Source organism: Myotis nattereri, assembly GCF_964212035.1.
Source record: "Myotis nattereri genome assembly, chromosome: 15".
NCBI lineage: Eukaryota > Metazoa > Chordata > Mammalia > Chiroptera > Vespertilionidae > Myotis > Myotis nattereri.
This window is the reverse complement of record NC_138090.1, coordinates 19,767,017-19,789,684: the sequence shown is the minus strand read 5'-3', so window position 1 is coordinate 19,789,684 and position 22,668 is coordinate 19,767,017. Positions and strand designations below refer to the sequence as shown.

The 22,668-nt window shown below is 41.9% G+C and overlaps 1 protein-coding gene across 1 annotated transcript in view; it reads right to left on the bottom strand.

The window, feature by feature from the left end:
* Positions 1 to 17,193: 17,193 nt before the first annotated feature.
* CNTNAP4 (contactin associated protein family member 4) overlaps positions 17,194 to 22,668 on the bottom strand; it is a 242,690-nt gene continuing 237,215 nt past the window's right edge. The window contains exon 24 of the mRNA XM_081107966.1: positions 17,194 to 19,734. Within this exon, the coding sequence (XP_080964092.1) occupies positions 19,541 to 19,734 (194 nt within the window). The 3' untranslated portion in view covers positions 17,194 to 19,540. The remainder of the gene's footprint in view (positions 19,735 to 22,668) is intronic.

Here is a 22,668-nt window from a genome sequence, read left to right as displayed (position 1 = left end):
GGAACTCCCAAGACTGAACATTCCAAGGATTTTTAGTCCTTCAAATATTTCCACACGTTTAACCAGTTAACTGCCACCCGTCCAACACAGAAACCATCCCGCTTGCGCCTAGACCAGGGGTGGGCAAACTTTTTGAGTGGAGGGCCACAATGCGTTCTTAAACTGGACCGGAGGGCCAGAACAAAAGCATGGATGGAGTGTTTGTGTGAACTAATATAAATTCAAAGTAAACATCATTACATAAAAGGGTACGGTCTTTTTTTTTTTTTTAGTTTTATTCATTTCAAACGGGCCGGATCCGGCCCACGGGCCGTAGTTTGCCCACGGCTGGTCTAGATACTTATGGCGTACAAAGGGTTAAATCACTCCCGCCCGCCCCCCCGCCCCCAGATTGTACTTAATGAACTCCACTTGCACACACCTGCTTCTCCAACATCAGCTGGGGCTCAGGACCGCCCCAGACAAAGGATGTGGAGACTTACTCCCAAGAAACTTTCTATATTGGTGTGTTGGCATAATTCTGATATTTCTTTATGTTATTGTGATCATTCTTTGATATTCCTCCCCACTGGTTTTTGGAAATACAGTCACTCACGGGCGTGTGTACACTTTCCGTTTAAACCTCACTATTCCAAGGGCGGTCCATGGACCGGCAGCTCTGTGTCCCAGGGAGCTTGTTAGAGCTGCAGACACTCAGGACAAACCCCAGACCATCTGAGTCGGAACCGGCTCTAACAAGATCCCTGGTGATGTGCGTGCAGGTTAGAACTGACAGCCACAGACTCTCCTGACTTGCCCTTCAGATGTCTCTGACTACTCGGTATTTGCATTGCACAGATTTAAAGTTTGTGCATTCCTTTTTTAAAATCTTAACTTCACAAATAGTAATTTTGGGAATACATTAACGACAGGCAAAGCCAACAAGTGAATTAATAAATGATTTCAGCTGCTCTACTGCTGCTTTATTCGCTGGTTATCTCCCACTGTCCTAGAGCTTTCACTGTAATTCTTATGCAAATTTCCCCTCTTCCTACATCTTCACTCATACCTCTCTCAATAGCCAGTTTTATATTTAAGACGAGCCTACTGGACACGTCCACCATAACAGACTTAAAACAATGAAAAGCAATGGGTCTACACCTGATCATTTTCTGCTGTCAAGATGCTTTGGTTTTGGTATTGCAAGTGGTAACCATAATAACTACAACAGATTTTCCATGTGATCCTAATGTTCAGACCATCGAGATAGTCTAAGAATATATTCAATATTGCTTCTCTCCTTTTAAAATTGACATCCAACTTTTTGTAAATAAGTCATCATTAGCCTCCATGTGTGTTTCTGTTACATCACAACATATTTCTCTGTAGTGGTATTTTAAATGCTACGTTTAGGGGAAGCTTTTTTTTTTGGGGGGGGGGGAGGACCTTATATTGGCAGCCTATCAAGTACAGTGAGGCCTTGATTTACGAGTTTAATTTGTTCTGAGACCGAGCTCGTTAAGGAGCTCGTTAACTCAAATTACTCTGTCAACTCAATGCAAAAAATTGGCGGAGAGACAGCTGGTATTTCAAAAAACTCGTTAGTCGGGACACTGGTAAGTCAAGGCCCCACTGTATATAGATTTACCACTGAATTGAAAGTCGGCAGCCCTGCAAATTTTAACTTGTATTATTGAGAATTCCAAATGGCCTTTAACTTCCTAATTATAACAAAGTAAATATTTTGCTACTACATCACTGTGAGAGCATGTTCATATCCCCAGACAGAAATCTTTTTTTACATTCACGTTATTGCTACTTGTATTTCATTCCCAGGAATGGGGGAATCCTGATACATTTATAGCTCAGAAGATACTCAACTGAATTGAACATTAGACTACTCAGCACACTAGGCATTGGCTCATAAACTTCCACGAAGTCGCATTATGCTTAAAGAGAAGCCTGAATGCTATGTTATCTCTTATTCAAGTTTGAAAATAAATAAAAAAAAAAAGAGAGAAAAAAATGGTGCATCAGAGGAAAAAATCATTTCAATCCTAGATAAATCATCTGAACCCATGGTTTCTGTCCACACCACAAGCCAGGAAGAATAGACCCAGTTATCACTTTTTTAAAATTGTTAAAAATTGCCATTGATTTAAAGAAAAACTAGACATTCGTGTTTTAACTTTTTCTTAGGTGATGTTACCGTTGTAGGGTGGGGACTCATTTGAAAACACTCATTTAAAGTTAATTCCTCTTCCTGAAATCAATACTGTACCACTTGTCGACAAACCCAAACTGAGTCAGGGAGGTCAAATGCCAAGACTGGGTGGTTTCTGGCTCACTGAGAAAGAAAATCAGACACTTACCAAGCTCCCCAACGCGACCCTCCTTCACCGCCTCCCAGAAGCCACCGCTCACCCAGCCCGCCCCCTCCACTGGCTGCTGCTGCTTATAAACACACCCAGTTCCCTGCCAGCAGACAACAGGCAAAACCTGAGGACAGCCCTCAAGGCACCAACTCTAGCTCAGTCTCCTACCAGGATGGAGATGTCGATTAAAAGTAGAAACTCCTGTTGCTCCCGCTTAATCAGAATCACTTGACTTGGGGGTCTGGGACTACACAGCTGAGTTGACTTATCTCACTATGTTTTGAGAACTGCATCTAAGGCATAGAGAATGTTAATCAAAATCATAGAAACCCCAAGCATTTGCCCGTGTCCCCATCCCATCTTGGGAAGTGATTTGGAAACCACTTTGGAACTGCTTTTTTTTTTTTTTTTATATATATTTTATTGATTTTTTACAGAGAGGAAGGGAGAGAGATAGAGAGCTAGAAACATCGATGAGAGAGAAACATCGATCAGCTGCCTCCTGCACATCTCCTACTGGGGATATGCCCGCAACCCAGGCACATGCCCTCGACCGGAATCGAACCCGGGACCCCCCAGTCCGCAGGTCGACGCTCCATGCATTGAGCCAAACCGGTTTAGGCTGGAGCTGCTTTTTATGTGTGCTTTAATTGTACTAAAACAACACATGTTCTCCCGTGTTTGTTAAATAATGCATGGCAATTATTATTACTGATGAGTTAGTTGCTTGGATTGGGGTGAAATGCATAATAAAAGACAGCACGTACTATATGCCAAGCTTATACATCCTGAGTGCATTTGTACAAGAACATTGAAAGTTACTCATTAGGATTTATAAGACACGTCTTCCAGGGGGCTGCGATGAGAAAGTTAGGAGTTGGTGTTGTTAAATAGATGAAGCTAATTTGAAGGAAAGAGGCACTTTGAAAGCTCTGCAAGCCAAATGAGTCTACAAAGCTATTTACAATATTTCCTTTAAGCATCTCACTTGGAAAATCATCTAACTGCCTTTATGAATTTCTAGCACAATAGATTTAAAAAATGTCTTCTTATAGTTAAGACAAGTACTATGAAATAAAACATATACACACACAGTACCTAAAACACATATAAGCATACACACAACACATGAAATATGCCTGCACATATATACATACAAGTATATATATACACATATGTATATAGACACATTTACATATATATGTTATATATACAAATATTTGATGTTTCACATAAATGTGACTGAAAGTAAGTGGAGGGAAATTTTGGGTTCCTTAAAAAATGAGTTCACAAAAAACACTGCCCCCTCTGAAACACTGGACACGGAAGTCGTCTGTGGGTAACTGCTGTGGCAGCCGGGACAGCAGACCCGAGTGACGGCAGAGCTCTCTTTGTGCCGGTCACATGCTCACAGGTCACAGCCAGACAGCATGAGGATGAGATAAAAACCTTTGTGTAAAAAAAATAAAAAAGATATTCTAGCCATGGCCGGTGTGGCTCTGATGGTTGAGCATCATCTGTATACCAAGTTCAATTCTCAGTCAGGACACATACCCGGGCTGCGGACTGGATCCCCAATAGGGGTTATGTGGGAGGCAGCTGATCCACGTTTCTCTCTCTCTCTCTCTCTCTCTCTCTCTCTCTCTCTCTCTCTCTCTTTCTCTCCCTCTCTCACTCTCTCCCTCTCTCTCTCTCTCTTCATCTCCCTTCCTCTCTCTCTAAAATCAATAAAAACACATTTTTTAAAAAGCTGTTCTTAGAAACGAATCCAGAAGTTTCAGAGCTCTAGTGTCCGCAGAATAAAATCCTAATTATATGCATGTGTCAATTAGACCAAAACAATCAGCACCAGCAAAAGGAGGAAGTCAGGATTCTCTCCTTCAGGGAACTCTAGCTGGTTCTCCCATCAGGACTCAACCTAGTGCTGCAAACAAAGGAACACCAACATCACATCTAGCACCTCTGAGATGGCCCAGCCCCCGTTACAGCGCCTGCCTGAGCCACCGGGGCCAGAACACTCTGCCCTTTGTGCCAGCCAGCACCTGAGGACAGGAGCAGAGCCCAGCTGCCCTAATTACCAGCGAGCAGACACAGCTGGACGCATGGCATGGGTCCTTTAGAACCAACCCTTTCTAATTTTTCACCTCCCTGACTCTACTGAGCCCCTGCTCACCTCCCTCCCTACTGCCTCGTTCTCCCTGTAAAATTCCCAGGCACCTCTGAACAGGTCCACGTTGAGTCCTGTCCATCCTGCACTGTTCTCCCTGGTTATTACTGGGTAAAGCCTGTCCTTCCCACCGTCACTCGTGGCTGGCTTTGTATCTTGGACAACAGCAGTGCGGACTATTTAAAACAGCCATGTCAAAGGACAGGCACAGGTTTCCTCTTAAAACAGAGGCCCGGGGGAGGGAAATCAGACTTAAATCGAACTGAACTGGGTAGAAAACTGTTGCGGTCTAGAAACACGTTTCACATGGGGAAGCACGGTTATTTATTCTTGCTCCATTAGGCATTGTTCGCCTAGAAATATGAAGAAATTGAGTATTTGTGATTAAATATCAATACTAATTTCTTTAACAACAACCCCGCCGACTTGATCGTTCTGTGCCATCCATAAACCTCGCCCGGGGACCCTCACCAAGGAAGTCAAACATAGAACAATATAAGCCACAGAGCAAACAGTCTTAGCACTGGATTGCAGAATGAAACAAACCTATATGTGTCCACATTTCAATAAAGAATTGAATTAATCATTAAATGGTGGAGAAGGGCAGCTCTTCCTTACAGAAAAATTCAAATTAATAAATATGGAAGGAACAAGGGAAACACAAAAGCACCTTTTGGCACAGACCACGGTAAAAACTGTCGGAGGCAAGATCCGCTAATGAATGCTGAAACCAGTGGGGGCATGGTGAGGAGAAACAGGATAGCAGCCACAGCTAAAAGTAATTTTACAAAGGAGAAACCCAGTGGGGACAAACATCACATTAACCAAGAATTCAAGGTCCACATCACAAGCAGTAAAACATGCTGACAGCATGCACCCGTGACACTGTGAATTGAGGACACAACATCACTTCTGTAGTGGTCTTGCCAAAAACTGAGAAAGCTCTCTTGAATCACGAAAAACATCAGGCAAGCCAAAACCGAGTGTCACTCCACAGGACGGTCGGTTATTGTAAAGTAGCAGCAGAGTCAAGGTCATGCAAGACAAGGAAACACGAAGGAGCTGCCACAGGGTGGGAGGACATTAAAGAGACACAGCCACTAAGTACAATCGAGGGTCCCGGGCTGGATCCTGCCACAAAACAGGATGTTAGGGGGGAAATGAGGAATTCGCAGGCAATCCGTAGGTTAGTAATCAACGCTAATTCCCTGGTTTTCATAGTGAAACATGATTATATAAGTTGTTAACAGGCAGGAGGCTAAGTGGAGGGTAAACATCAATTTTTTTAATCTTTATCGTTGGAAGTATTACATAGTTTCTCCTTTTCCCCCCATTAACCTCTTCCGCCCCCTTCCCCAGGCCCTCACCATCTCATTGACTGTGTCCACAGGTTATGCGTATATTCATACAAGTTCATTGGTTGATCCCTTCCCACCCACTCTCCCCTGTCTTCCCTCTGAGGTTCAACATGCTTCTATGTCTCAGGGTCTATTTTTTTTAAATGTATTTTTGGTAATTTTAGAGAGAAGGAAGGGAGAATTGAAGAGAGATAGAAACATCAATGATGAGAGAGAATAATTGATCTGCTCCCTCCTGCATTGTCCCACACGAGGGATACAGCCCACAACCCGGGATGTGCCCTGACCGGGAATCTAACCACGACCTCTTGGTTCATGGGTTGATACTCAACCACTGAGCCACGCCAGCTAGGCTCTGGGTCTATTTTTGATCATCAGATTATTTGGTTCATTAGATTCCACATATGAATGAGATCATGTGATACTTATCTTTCTCTGACTGGCCAAACATGGATTCTTTGCACCAGTTTTATTTATATTCTGTAAGTCTAAAAATTATTTCAAATAAAAAATACTAAAAGGATACAGCACTTTTACATGCCCCCTCCTTTCCTGTGCTTTTTGCAAATTAAAGCACCAGCGAGGTATTTAATTGCTTTCCTGGAACACATTTGAGTCCATTCTTCTGTAGTTTCCATTAGTGTCTGAGTGGACTCATCCTCCCTCCCATATGAACGGCCAGGTCTGCTGAGTGAAGGTCCAGGTTGATTACTAATAAAATGTATTTCCCATAAATGTAGTTACACTCTTTACATTACAAAAAGTAAAAGAAAATTACTGATGTATATAGCATGCACAATGAAATGTTCATTGCCCATAAGTGTTATTGTGGATAAATTAGTATTGAACAAGGGTGACATTTGTAACACTAATGTATATAATATGACTCATTCAAAACACATTTCAGTACCTCAAAAATAAAATTTAGGGCATTGAGTAATTGGCTTTCATTAAACTTTTCTTAATTGGATACTTTCTAAATAGGTTTATCAGTGAATCTATAAAGCAACTTATAAAAATGTAGCATTCACCATGTAATGGACATTGTATTCATGGTTATTACTATCAAGAGAAGTTGGGCATGTGATAGATAAGCCACATTTGCTTAATGCTTGCTTTGAGGTATTTTATTGTTCTAAATAGGTAGTAAATGTCCATTTAAAAAGAAAAACAATAGTCAGTGAGATGCATAAAAATAACTGGAGGACTGTCTATGTTTCTACCAGTCTTAATCAAGAGAGTGAAAGCAATCACCCTTCATCATCCCCCATGCCCGAGTCACTTTCCAATGGAGCCCTGCTGACTCCTGTGCCAGCCACAGCAGGGCTGCTGCTCTCCAGCTCCCCAGAGCCCACAGAGCCCACAGGAAAGAAAGGGAAGCATCAGTCCCACAAGAGTGTCAGTCTGTCTGTCTCTCTGTCTCTCCCTCCCTCCCTGTCTCTCTCCCTAATACACATGGATTTCAAGTGAAACAATTTTCAAACCAAATAGAACTATACTAGAAAACATAATCCACCCAACAAACTCAACAAATTATGTAAGATCGTTGCAATATTGAAAATCTCCATTTTTCCAATTCAAATATAGTATCTAATCTATTGTGCTCAAACCGTACCCCCTTTCTTCTAATCTAAATGCTCATCACAGTGAGCATATGTGTGTGTGTATATATATAGTGAGCAGATACTATATACATCTTACATAAACTCAAAATGAGAAAAGTTGTACATCAGATAACTGTTGATAAACTAGCTTTCAATTCTGCACAATGACTTGGATAATACTGAACAGACACAGGTAAATGACGGACTGGGGCCTCACTCCGTTTATAAAATACAGAGAAGTTGAGTGGAGGCTAATGTGTTTCATTAAGAACAAATAGAGCCGAAACCGGTTTGGCTCAGTGGATAGAGCCTCGGCCTGCGGACTGAGGTTCGATTCCGGTCAAGGGCATGTACCTGGGTTGCGGGCACATCCCCAGTAGGAGATGTGCAGGAGGCAGCTGATCGATGTTTCTCTCTCATCGATGTTTCTAACTCTCTATCTCTCTCCCTTCCTCTCTGTAAAAAATCAATAAAATATATTAAAAAAAAAAGAACAAATAGAGATTCCAGGACTAGATAATGTAAGAATTATAACTGGAGGTCAGCAGGCATGGCTACTGAGCATCGACATATGAACCAGGAGATCATGGTTCGATTCCCAGTCAGGGCACATGCCCAGGTTGCAGGCTCGATCCCCAGTGTGGGGCGTGCAGGAGGCAGCAATCTCTCATCATTGATGTTTCTCTCTCTCTCCCTCTCCCTTCCTCTCTGAAAGCAATATAAAGAATTATAACTGGAGAACAAAGTTTTCAGCAAGCACAGCTGCCTTTTATTTTGTTTGCTTGCTTATTTACAAGACAGTAGAAGAAGCTTGATCTTAGTAAAGGTGTAGCAGTACACAGATGCTGATTCAAGGGGCTTGATGGTAAGTGCAATGGTGTGGGGGAAGGTTATTCCGTTTTGCTAATAATAGAAGTTGCATTTAGACAATACTATTGGCCTTCCTGTTCTGGAGAGAAAGGTAATTGCTTATCTTTGCTGTAGTCTTCCTTTCTCATGAGATGTGTCACCAGAAATTGACCCGTCGATTACATGTATAAAGAAAGAAACCAGTTATCAGTCATTATTTACTTAACCTGTGTTCGCTTAGTTAACTCTGTTGGGTGTCTCTACACAGCACGCCCTGTGCCTGGCGATGGGACTGACGTGAACTGAGATCTGATGATCTCACAGGGCTCAGTCTCAGGGAGAAGGCATGCCAGGGTCGTGAGATGGTGCTTTCAGTCCGAGAATCTAGCCATGGAGACTGGGGAAAGCTTTGCTGAGAAAATGCTGCTCAAAATGACGGGAATGAGTTAATTATTTGAGGAGAAAAGAATTTGCTACAAAGGGTTAGCAAACTCAAAAGCTATGCAATGGGGGCAGGGGTGAATGGAAAATAAATGGAATTGAACTAAAAGAATATTAGTGTGGAAAAATCGGAGTATCTCTATCTGATATGAGGCCAGGGCCAGGTCAGGATTATGTGTAACTTAACCATATAATTTATCACTAAAAATGGAACACTCTTGATAGTAAAGTATGACACACAGCTCTAATTAATCTGGGACAATAAGGATAACATATGGGATATAAGGCCACTGTGACCTTCATCCCACGAGCAAAGAAAGGCTTCTAAAGAGTGTGCCATGACAGCGAGAGAGATTTGCAGAGAGGGAATGGCTAGAAGGTTGGGGGTTGCAGCCTGACGCCACAGACTAATTAGGAGGCCACTTCAGCGCACCATCCAGGTGACAACAAGTGCTTGAAAGGGGGTTTGGGAAAAAGGGAAGAGGCTGGCTTTATGAAAGGTTTACAGAGGAGCAGACATATATGGATGATGACTCAAATAGGGAGTGTGATGGAAGGGGACTCCTGGTTTGATTTCAACTTTTGGCAACTATGTGGCTAGTGCTGTTTTCCACAGAATAGCAGACCCTGGGAGAGGCGGGCAGCAGGATTAGGATTGACACCTGGTTGGAATGAGCCTTAGAGCATGAAAGATGAGGTTAATCTTCCTATTAACCCAGAGGCGAGTCACAGAATGTATGAGAGAGAGGATGTCAGAAGCTGCCTCCCGATACTCTGCAAGGATGGATGGATGGATGGCCCACAGTCCAGGACATTTCACTGTCAAGCCCTCCAATGGTCCTGGCAATGACTTGGGAGCCAGACTCTACTCTGTCTCTGGGGTTAAGGTTCCAACTAAATTATATATATGCATGTCATTCATCCTGGGGCAGGAAGAAATGAGGAATGTGCTTCCCCTGGGGTTGTGGTCTTTATGTTTTGGGAGTGGGAAGGCAACTGTGCCACCCTGGGTTAGAGGACACACAGTACGGAAGCCTACATGGAACAATTCATTGCACGGGCATAACGGGTGGACTCTAGGAACTGTGAGAATTGATATCCAACTCAATTCAGTTGTTCTTATTTGTAAATATATATGTTGATTTCAGAGACGAAGGGAGAGGGAGAGATAGAAACATCACTGATGAGAGAAAATAATTGATCGGCCGCCTCCTGCACACCCAACACTGGGGATGGAGCCTGCAAACCCCCGCATGTGCGTTAACTGGAAATCGAACCATGACTTCCTGGTTCCTAGGTTGAAGCTCAACCACTAAGCCACCATCAGCCAGGCCTAATTTGTAATTTTTTACCTATGCCCAACATGTCTATAATTTTTTTTCTTAAACATTACAGTCCAGTATTCCCTATGCTTGGTGAATTAAGAGAAAAACTCGAGCTGCTACCAGAAGAATCAGCTGGTCATGAGATACAGAGTTAACCTAGTTAGCTTGAACTAGATTAGTCACTGAGTAATGGTCTGATGTGGGCAGCTGGTTGAAGTAACTTACAAGGACCTAGTATATGACACCATTGCTGCAGGGCCTCCAGAAGATCTTGGGGGGAGGTAGGGTTCAACTTCACACAGTCCCGAGATAGGAGCGGAAACTATTTTCACCAGGGTTCTAAAGGAAAGGATGGTGTCTGAAGGAACTAAGCGGGGGTCTGTGTTGGTTTCGTGTCTGGGAGCCAATGGGAGTTCCTAACACTTTCCCCATACCACTGCTTCAGTGGAAAAGCATCCACAGGGCAAAAAGTAGTTGCACATGCGTAGCTATAATTTTTTTAGCAATTTAGTGGCAATTTTGTTTGTATAGTATTATTATTATTATTAAATATTTTTATTGATTTCAGAGAGGAAGGGAGAGGACAGAGAGATAGAAACATCAATGAGGAGAGAGAATCATTGATAGGCTGCCTCCTGCACGCCCCACAATGGGGATCGAGCCCACAACCCAGGCATGTGCCTTGATCAGGAATCGAACCATGAACTACTGGTTCATAGGTTGATGTTCAACTACTGAGCCACGCCGACCATGCTGTATGGTATTATTACTATCTCAGAAAATGTTTCCCTTCAAATGAAAGATTTCAAGGATTGACTATGTTTATAATCTATTTTATAGTTTAAATTCTATAGCAAAGCTTTGATTTCATGATAGAAGCCAGTAGAAAAGTAAAAATTGCTCAAAGATATATTTTAGAGGCATTTAGCACCATATCAATTTCACACATCATGAAATTTTAACTATGGTGAGGCCAAACTGTACTAAATTTCCACTAAGAAAGTCATCAGAGAAGATGAGATATTTTCTTTCTCTTATACAAATTCCAGGCAGAAAAAGGATATGTGGACAGAAATGTGACATCATTCAGAAATGATCCTCAGCACCATCACTACTATAGTTCTTAACATAAGGTTTCGAAGTTAAAATTGGTTTGGTCAGTATTTGGTTTAGTTTCTGAGTATTTTTTGACATGATAAATGTGGTGCTTTCGTTATATTTGGCTTATTTCCTTCCCTATAACTACAATCCTATTTCAGAAGGTGCCATTCTACAATAGTTTATTTGGTGCTATAGATTTCTACTAAGAAACCGTTACCAAATATCTTTAAAAAATGAAAAAATTATCGCAGAGTTGCAGTCCTCATAGTCATTTGAGACCACCTTCTCTTAACATGTATTTTGCAAAAACAGGCCATTTCACTGCTCAATTAAAAAATTAATTTGTTCCTTTTGACTACAGAGAAACACAAATCATTATTAATAGTGTATTTCCAATGAAAACATGAATTCATTCACAGAAACATACTTTATTAGAAAGTTTCTCATAAGAACAGCTTGGAAGCAGATGTGTCAGTTCAATAGGCATAAGGCCATGTCTGCTATCAGCACATGGAATAAGAAAATTATTTTATTAAGAGCAAACACAAATGAGTCTGGCATGATGCAAAGAATTATAATGAGAACTGGTCTCCCTACTTGATGGCTCGATAAAATCGGTATTAATAATTTAATGACTTTTCAAAAAATAATGGGTAGAGCCCTTAATTGTCAGAAAGGCAATTTGAAGCCACTTGAGCAAGTCGAGTGATGAGAATTTCCACTCCTTTCTCAGGCGGGGGAAGGGTTAGCGGGAAGCAGGGGCCATAGGATGCCCAGCTCCACTCTGGCTAGACTCACTGACTATTTGCATTTCCTCCATACAAGGGAAGTGAGGCCAGTTTACGTAAGGAAACGGATCAGACGTTTTATACCCAACCCGGGAAACATGGGGACAGGCAGCTGCTTCACAAGCATTTCACACACAGAAGCACAGAGAGGCGCAGGTTTCTCTGTAGAAAAGTTCAAACAAAAAGGATCTGGCAGGAAGGACATCAGGTTAGAGGGATGAAGGAAATTCCAGCGTTAGGCAGACTAATGGCCCCTCAAAACTGTCCACATCCTTTCCCTGCAACCTGTGACCCCATCGCCTGACATGGCAAAGAGGGCTAGCCTGCAGCACCCCCAGTTCAGCTGCTGTGCCAGATGTTGGTGCTTTTGGTAGAGTGGAGTAACATGTTCTCCAGTATATCATAGGTGGATGTTGATCTGAAAAAATGTGTCCTTTCCAAACCTATCAGAGAAGAAATTTAGAAACACTTGGTAGTTACCTGGAGGGGATAACAATCGTGCCCCAAGGCTATGTTAACACTCCGCTCTCTGTCTCGGTTTGGTCTGGAGAAACCTTGCCATCTGGACGTCCTGCAGAACACACTTGCCCCCTATGCTGGCTGCCCGTGCAGTACAATTATTAAGGGTCTAGGGCAGGGGTGGGCAAACTTTTTGACTCGAGGGCCACAATGGGTTCTTAAACTGGACCGGAGGGCCGGAACAAAAGCATGGATGGAGTGTTTGTGTGAACTAATATAAATTCAAAGTAAACATCATTACATAAAAGGGTACGGTCTTTTTTTTCAATAGTTTTATTCATTTCAAACGGGCCGAATCCGGCCCGCGGGCCGTAGTTTGCCCACAGCTGGTCTAGTGCCTTAGGGCAGAGGCCAGAAAACGATGGCCTATGGGTCAAACCCAGCCCACTACCTATTCTGTACATTGTTTAGCTGGAATGCAGCTACATGCATTTTTTAAATACACTGTCCATGGATACTCTCATGTGACAAGGACAGAGCTGAGTCATCGCGGCAGAAACTGTTCCCCCCAAGCCTGAAGTGTTTACTCTCTGGCATTTTACTGAAAGTCATCTGGGCAAGCTGGGACATCTCCAAAGTAAATAACAAAATAGAAAAGCGGTCCACCTCGGACCACACAGCCCTGCCAACCCTATGCTCTTAGTGGGTCACTGGTGGAAAAAGATGCTGTGTGGACCTCACTGGCAGTCACCCGTGGGAATGTCACATTGCGGTCATTGAAGGTTTGGGAACCATGCCATATCAATCTGCAAAATCTCCTGGGATGCCACTGAGCCCTGCTAGAGAGGAAGTCCTCACACTAAAACACTGAGATGAGTTCTTAGACCCACCAAGTCAGAAAGTTAGCTGCGCCCAGCAGAAAGCCATCGTAAATTGGAAATGGTGCATCTGGGACAAGCATCAGCAGGCATGAATAAGCTGGACAAGCCACTATCCCAGACCCCCTGCCATCCTCTACGCCCCCAGCACATTTCCGCAGCCCACACTTAGGGAGCATGGATGGTCCTTTTCTACCAGTGGCTGAAGAAGGGAAGAGTAAGAGCTTGATGCATGAACGGGTTAATTTCGAGCGTGGTGTGCAAGCTGGGCAGGGATGGCCCCACTGCGGTCAGTCCCAATCGGGGCAGCACCGAAGGAGAGGGGTGAGGAAAAGCCTTCCCCGCAAGGAGCACAACTCTTGGATGGTGCCCCTGGTCGTCACTTTGTGTGAGAGAAATGCCCAAGGTTCTATGGCCTTACAGGCAGGAATCTGGCCAGCTGGCCAGGACCTAGAAGGAGATTTGGAAAATTGGAGACTAGGAAGTCCGAGGTAAAAGCATGTGGTGTGGGCACAAAACGTAAAGATCTTTGCCCACCAGGAAGCATATGCTACCACAGAATCACCACGAAACCACAAGCAGACAGAATGACTTGGCCAGGTGGCACCACCCAACCTCAACCACTGGGCCCTGAACTGCTAGCGCAATGGATGCGTGAACAGAGCGGCCGCGGAGGCAGGACTGGGTCAGCAGGAGCTACCACACATCAAGGCTGCTGTAGCCGCTGCCACTCCGGAGTGTCCAAATGGTCCCCAACAGTGTCCCTTCTCCAAAATGCTCCCCCTCTACCGGGACACCAGTTCTGTGGCAAGTTGACTACATCTGACCTTTTTAACTCTGAAAGGGACAGAGACTACTTTTGATTAGAATCACTACTAATTTCAGCTATGGACTGACTTTACTGCCTGCCTGCACGTGCCCACCAACACCACCTTTGAAGGGTCCACAGAGGCCCTGTGATGGTCTGGCATGGGAGGACCGGCATATCTCATGGTGCGTGCTCCTCCCACACTCCTTCGCTGATACAGTGTTAGGTGGGAAGCTCTGTTAGGGTAATTGCCCCTGATCCGTAATAATAGAGCTATTTTTAGACTATGGAGACAGGAAGAACAAGTTGGGCATGTAGATACTCTTCTGACCAATTTAAATTGTAAATGCAAATGTATAGCAGAGATCTAGTAGACAAGGGTTCAAATTCTTTGCAGAGCTGTCAGCTGGAGACATGGGAGTCGGTATGGGCTGCTGAGGAGGGAGAGGGCAAGTACCAGTTACAGCCAAGAGACTACCTGCTGGGGCAGAGTCTATGGTTTGTTCCACCCTCTTTCCCTCTCACCAGATTTCGGGGGGAGTGTCTCCCAGAGCCGACAGGAAGCAGTCGATCTGAGCAGCACAGGTCTGGACCCAGGGGTGCTGTGCTGTGCTACCCAGACCCCTGTTCAGGACATGACTTCTTTTCCCCAGATGCTGAGGAGAATTGTCCTCCCTCTTCAGGAACTGCCTCAGCGGAAGAGAGCTGCCTGTCCAAGCTCATGCCCACTTCACCAGGCAGTCACATCCACCATCTGGTTGATACAGAGTATAAATGCCCACCTGCCTCATGTCAACTCAGGGGCCATACCAACAGGTGGGTTGAGCCCTTGGGACAGCACCACAGCCCAACTTCCCCATCTGCCCATCCTGCATCGCCCTTTCCCCCACAGGTGTTGATCTCTATAGGACTCTCTAATAAACTTCTTTCATGATAATCTGTCTCAGAGTTGGCTTCCCAGGGAACCCAGCCTGTTACAGCATGTAATGAAGAAACATGAAGATAGTTAAAAAGACACAGCTAAAAGAACTCAAGCCCTGGTCGGTGCTCAGTGGTTAGGGCACTGGCCCATGGACCGAAGGGTGGTGCATTCAATTTGCAGTCAAGATCACATACCTTGGTTGCAGGTTCATCCCTGGTCCTGGTATGTGAGGGAGACAACCAATCAATGTCTTTCTCTCATGTGGATGTTTTTCTATCTCTCTGTCCTCCTTCCCTATCACTCTCTCTAAATATCAATGGGAAAAAATATCCTCGGGTCAGGATAAAATGACAACAACAATACTAGTAAAGACCTCAAAATACCGGTGGGGCGATATGGTAATGGAGAGCTATTTTTCTTTGTAAGATTTCTCATACTCTTTGAATTTTAAAGTGTATGCATGTAACTTAATATATATTTAAGTGTAATGTTATAAATAGAGAAAAGGACAGAAAAATGATTGCATTGGAGAAGCCATTATAATCATGGGTCTGCCTGTTTTCCATCCCACTTTCATTTGCAAGTTTTCAAAGACTTGAAGACTTTGAGACCTACAGATCCACCAAAAGCCCGTCTCTCTTACCACCTCCCATGCAAACTGTTTCATGTTCCCGTCCTCCTCGTTTCGTTTTCTTGTAGGCATGCATGTTCTCACTCACACGCATCTCCAACACACAGCTGGCTTCTCAACTTTTTCTTCCCGTTACCACTCTCCAGCTTCCAAACTTTGGAAAAGCAGAAGACAAGCAGGACATATTGAACATACCTGGGTGAGTTAAACAATCACCTGAACACGTTTTGATATGAAATGTGTCATCTTTCTCCTATCCTAAGGAACATACTTGATGCCTCATCACTCAGATCTAACTCATCCTACATATTTCATAAAGACTATATATGCTGCGGGCTGGAGGGGGACAATGGGGGGAAAAGGCGAACATCTGGGATACTTTCAACATTAGAGATAAATTTAAAACACGAAGAAAAAAAGTGCTGCAATTAAAATTCTCTCTCCTATAGTCAAGGATGATACACACTTAATATTTCTTTTTAAAAAACAACAAATCTATTAATGGCAATGACTTCTCAAATAAAGGTTTGTGTTCATTTTTAAAGGATCTAGAAAAGATCTAGAACTGTAGGTCATTCTGGACAAAGAGGATATTGAGATCCTCCCAAGGTTCGACCCACTAAATAACTGTTAAAGGCTCCAGCTCTTGGAGGCACTAAGGTCAGCGAACTGTGGAGTGAAGAGGGAACTCCAGCCCCAGCTTCACCCCCTACAGGCTGCCACGGTCCCCAGGAGCCTCACCGTGCCTGCACCTCGGACGCCCCATCTGCAGACAGCTGTCCACACCACCGAATGCCTCATTGCTCTCCACCTGCCGGGCGGATGCGTCCCAGTCTTGTTGGAGGTGGAGGACAAGGCCGTCGAATGAAAGACAATTCTACATAATTGACTTCTGTTTGGTTGGTTGTCTGGTTGCTTCTTGTTGTTGCCTTTAATTTACCATGTAACGAGTGTATTCAGTGTGCTTCAAAGAGCAACACTTGGGATAAGACAGAAAAGAAAAACGGAGCTGTTTCCTAGAGTGGACAGGGGCTATTTCGGTGGCATTGTTTCTACAAAATTGAGATGCCATTTCCCACGGATGACCCTCATGTCATGTACCACAATGACACTACTCTATCTGCATATTGCACGTGGGAATTGAATGAGATGTGGAAATGTAGTCCTCTCAAGACGAGAAGGTTAATTAGGTATTGTTTTCATTTGAAATCCCAAAATTTTAAAACATTTGTATTATAGAAAAGTGCACTATACAGGATGAGGCAAACTAGGTTTACAGTTGCTCTTATGGAAAGTAATTCAATAATTAGTAAATAATAATACAAGAATAAACTGTGTTTTTGTGTACTCGAAACTGTTAACTTACTTTTGCCCCACGCTGTGTTTTCTCATATAATCCTGTGCCTCTGTGAGTGCTCATTGGCCAAGCTCTCTGCAGAAGTAAAAGGACACCCCCCAATTTAAATACATAATAATATCACAACGAACAACTGCTTAACAAGTCACAGTTCTCTGGCAAAACTGAAAGTCTAGTTTAATTTTCTTTACTTGTTACAATCAGTAAACCTTTTCCTATTTTTTTCTTTCATTTCTGAATCCATTTAAAAGAAAAAAATACATTATAAATACAGCTTTTGTGAATTCATAATAATTACAGGATATATCAATAGCTTTCAAAAAACACACATACCAGTAAAGAAGGCAAACATCTACACATCTTTTTACTGTTTTAAGGGAAAAAAATCCAGTATAATTTTCTCATTTTAAACTTTTGTACAATGTTTCTTAAAATATATTGTGCATTTAATTGAAAACTGCACTTTATTAAGAAAAAGAGAAGGAACAAAGATCACAGATCGTGAAATGAAACTCATGGCGCGTGATGTGTCGGTGCATTTTGATGCCATAATGTTGCAGTTTCGAGCCGTGCAGACCACAGAGCACTCTGCGGCTTCACCACCCATAAACCTGTCTGCATTCGAGCGCCCAGCCAGGTAAACGCTGCTACTACGTAACATAAGCATCTGTAAAAGACTCCGGCCTGTTCTGATGTCTGTATTCAGCTTTGCATCAGATAAAAACTACTATTTCTACGCTCAAGCCGTCACTGGCCACCACCACACGTCTTTCGAGTAAAAAATAAAAAATATGCCGTTTGTCAACACAGGCCTTTCATGAACTACTATCTTAATTCATATCCTTAAGTTAGTCAGGCATTTACAGAAACATCACAATGGAGATACTAGTAGTGCTAGGAGAAAAGACAGGCAGGTTTTGTAAGGAGGGTTAAAAAGGAAAAAAAAGATGCCTAACTGATATATTTCCAAATTATGCTGGTATGGACAAGCTAAGGAATCCAATTTTTCCTTAGTAGGCATCTCGAAAGTGTGATTATAAATAGCAAAGTGTCTTTATTATTTAATTCTTTGTGGAATTCAAAGATAGCTACATGCAAATATCTTGTTTACATGGCCTCAAATTGTATCCGCTTCATAAGGTTATTGCTAATTCTTTAATCTCTTGGTATGTGTATATCCTCTAATCAGAATGTACTAGTCAGTAGGCTATACTGACTTTTGGTACTTTGTTATAAATGTACCCCAAGGTCTTAAATGAGAAGTGACTAGAGAGACCCACTTAGTATATATCATATAATAGGTCATCACCCTTTAGAATGAGCAGACCTTAATTATTCTACCAGTTTTGCAGAAAGGGGGCATGGTTTCTACTTGTATTTCAAAAAGTATGCCCTGGTGGTCAGTGCACAGCAAAATGTATGCCTAAAGGGGTATATATTTTAGAACAGGGAATGGAGCTCTACGCTTTAAGTGTCTCTTTTTCCCTAATACATAAGACCATGCTCCATGGAATATAGTGAAGGGAGATCAAAGAGAAGCTGGTGAAAACTTCAGGGAAAAAAAGTATAAAACTATAAAGAAAACAGACATAACATTTGGGGAAAATATTCTAGGCAGTATAGTTCATTTGAGATATTACAGTTATAAATAAAGATAATAGTTGGCAGTGTTAAGAGTTGTGTTTTTATATCAACAACTTTAGTTACCAACATTTCATAATCCTTGGGAAATTGGTCTTACCCAAGGTCTTAACTACTGACACTCCCAAACAAGAATAGCAACTTAAAGGCCAGACATCACACACTGATGACCAATGCGCTTTCTCAGTCTTGTTACATATGAGTTCTACGTTCAGAGCTGAATTCTAACACTCAAAACCTAATGTATTCAAAATCATTAAGAACAGTCAAATAGGAAAAGAGCAATACAAACAAATCAATGACAAGAAAACATCTTTCAAGACTACTGATCAATTGTATTGAATGTAATACAGAGAAAGGCAAAGGGGTTTGTTTAAATGCTTTTGGCCACTGAAGATGCAAACACCAGCCAAATAGGATCTTAGAAGCGTTTCCAGGTCTATGAATAACACCAGGGGAACACTGAAGCAAACACAGCATATGTTCTCAAACAAAGCAAGGCCATTTAGTCCAGTTTTGATATTTACCTCAAACAAAACTCATGTATCACGTGGTTGAAAGACCAGGGGCACAGTGTTTAAAACCACAATCGTCAAGCCAGTTAAACTTGCATTTCGATCACATCAGAACATTTGGAAATGAGCGGCATGATCTAATTCCTGTTTCAGACCATGTCTGCTAGGGAAACGTGTCACTGGACGAGCCTCCTGGAGCCATCGCGAGTCTGGACATGGCGAGATGGCAGTGCTGCAGATCCATCGCCTGTACATTCAATGCAAGAACATAGTTTTGTCCATTTAGAGCCCCTGGAGATTAAAACACACTGTCGTCATTGTAAGCTAAGTCATGGCTGCCAATCAGAAGAAGTACTCTTTCTGATTTTCACTGACTGCATTTTGTCTATCAAGCTGGCTTTTCAAAACAGCCTCGGCACCATCTACATTCTCTGACCTTTTTGCCTCATTTCTTTTGTATAACCTTTTCTGCTGATAAATGCGAACAGCTATGGCAGTGATACACAGCAAGATAAAGATCACAACAGCTATCAAACCTGGTGAGAGAAGAGAAAAGAAACCCAAAGTCAGAATGTTCGCCTGAACAGAGATGGTGTTGACTTCATTGTTTCATAAGTCCTCATGAAATCATTTTCAGCTTAAATCAAAATTGGAAATATCAAAATTTCAGATATTTCTGGATCAAGTGGCATCATGATATATTGAGTTTACTTCTGATTTCTATTACCCTTGAGGATGACTCGCCCCAATTATTCTGGATGTATATTATATTGAATTTATTTCATGCATTTATATTTAACACAAGAAGGTCTCTAAGACCATGTAGTCACTTCAAACTAAGACTCAGACAAGTTATAATTATTTTGAAATTACAGGATAGTAGTAACACCGCAAAATAATTAAATGTGTCATCATACTTAAATATGTAAACATTTTAATGATGTTGATTTTCAATAATTTGTCATATGCTGAGTAGCAGAAACAGGTTATATACAGTATATGAATAATCCTGACTAATGAAATATATTGATACCCATATATAGGTACATTTAGATCATTTCTATATGCAGAATATTGAGTTTTTTGAAACTTCTGGTTGTAAATAAAAAAGGCTTGCACTGCTAGGCAATCACAGGAAAACAAACAAAAGATAAAAACAGATCCATTCAAGAGTGTCTCTGACGAAACACTGAAAATTACTCATTTCATTAAATCTTGACCTTCAGTTATAACTCTTAACATTTTGGGTGAAGAAATGAAAATTTTCCATAGAGTACCTCTGGTTGTCTACCCTGAAGTTTGACGGTTGTTTCCAAGCAAGTGCTTGTGTGAATGTGAGAGCTGTGAGCTGTCCTAGTTGCTTCTTGCTGCACGGAACACCATTTCTATTGAAAGAATGACTGAGAGACAGACTATGATTGTTTGACCTGGAAACCTGGCAGATACTTTCTCTAAAATAAAGGAAGTTCCATTTTAGAATGTCCCTTCAAGAATGACGGACAGTAAACAGGGGTGGGCAAAAGGAGGTTTACAGTTGTGAGCACACGAAAGTTTATTCTTAAATTATTATTTGTTTGTGTTTTTCCATATGAACAACTGTAAACCTACTTTTTCCCACCCCTGTGTATATTGTCAATGATAAAGTCAAGCTTTCACATGAAAGAAAGAATCTGGGAGGCTATTGTCTGTCACCGTGTGTTGGAGAGTTTCCTAACACTTAGACTTTTCTGATGAGATCCGTAGAGTTGTTAACTAATGATTGTTTTTTACAGACAAAAATAGATACAATGAAAACAGCAATGTGGATCCTATTGTAAAACTATGAGTCTTCATTCTAGTTTAATGGAGTCCAACCAAGCCAAACCTACGAAGGGTCCCATCAGTGACAGTGGATTCCTGAGCACATGATTTTAGGGGCAGGTTCACTTTAGCTAATCATATCATTGCCAGTGACTAAGTGGATTTTTGTCTGGGTCAACCTTATCTGAGGAGAGAAATGTAGCTAAATCTAATATAAATGTGGTAACCAAATTCTGTACCTCAAATCTGAAGAATTTACTAGTGGGTATGGCTATTTTTGTTATTATTAGCCATATTAATAAATAATAATTTTAATCGGAATATCTATTTGTTGTTATGTTTTGCCTCTCACCTTAGAAAAGCAACCAGTTGAATTGCTATAAATATCTCTGTCATCTGGTTATAGGCCTCTTGCTTAAAAAATGTCCTGAACCATGTCAACATGAAAACTGATGGAGACGTTATAGAGAGCAGGATATTGCAACTATAAAATCAACATCAGCATTACACTGGCCCGAGGAGGACATCCAGACAGTCCATCCAAAGTCACCAATGGATCTGGAACCAGTTTCTCCATGTTTGTGATTTATGTCCTTTAATTTGGGGAAGATGCTATGCCAGGATTTGTCACGTCCAAGAAAAACCTTGATTTAACCTGTTATACAAATAATACAAAAGGTATTCTAAATAAAATATGGCCAACTACTGCACTCTATGCTGTTGCCATCTGAAACTCTGTGTGAATGTGTTTTTATGAGGAAATTCTGTAGCTTTCTCTCTGTCTAAACCTGGCCATCCATGTTTGTGTGGCCTGGCCAGAAACCCTCTCCAGTAAATCCTCTAAAACTGGGTCACCAGTTTTTAAATGCCTTGTTAAATCAATTTCCTATATTATGTTATTCAGTGTTTGTAACTGAAGAAAAGATCATCTGAAATATAGAACACTGGGGGATTATCCACTTTGGGGAAATCCTTAAATGAATTAATTATTGTTACACTGTGGGTGCAGTTTATAAGTAACTAGACAATGGGGCGAAGAATTCTACCACGATGCTCCCAGATGGAGAAATGCAGGAGGATGACATTCTGGGATTGAGCAGATAAAATGCACATGGTCCCGGGCAAGGCCTTGTAGAAGGCCATAGCCAGCTGTCCTGCCTCTGAGGCTCTCAGTCCCTGCAATGATCAAGGGCAGACACCAGATCCGTAGATCTTAGCGAGTCCCCGAGCTGCAAACCTTCCATATTGTCCTTCTCTGCTTTATGCATCTGAAGCAAGTAAGAATTTCACAGGCGATCTATAACTTGTTTCCATTCTAAATAACACAGAATGACTTAGCAGAGCTCTCCTTTACTCTGCAAATCTGGCCAGTGATCTTTGACCACAGCAACAGTATTCTAAAGAGTAAATACTTAGTTCTGACATTGACTTGACTGTGCAATCACTCTCTCTCCCCCTGTATCTCTATCTCCCTATATCTATACTGGTTAAATGTATAGCAAGCACCATTTTTGAGACCGAGACCATTTTTTTGACTAGAAACCCTGCTTTAAAATGTTGAGATTGAAATGCTATAGCTTTAAATGAGTTTTCACCATATAATGTGTTACTAATATATTCATGTATTTCTTTTTAGACATGCAGTTATTAGCAACTCTTCTAATAGGTTT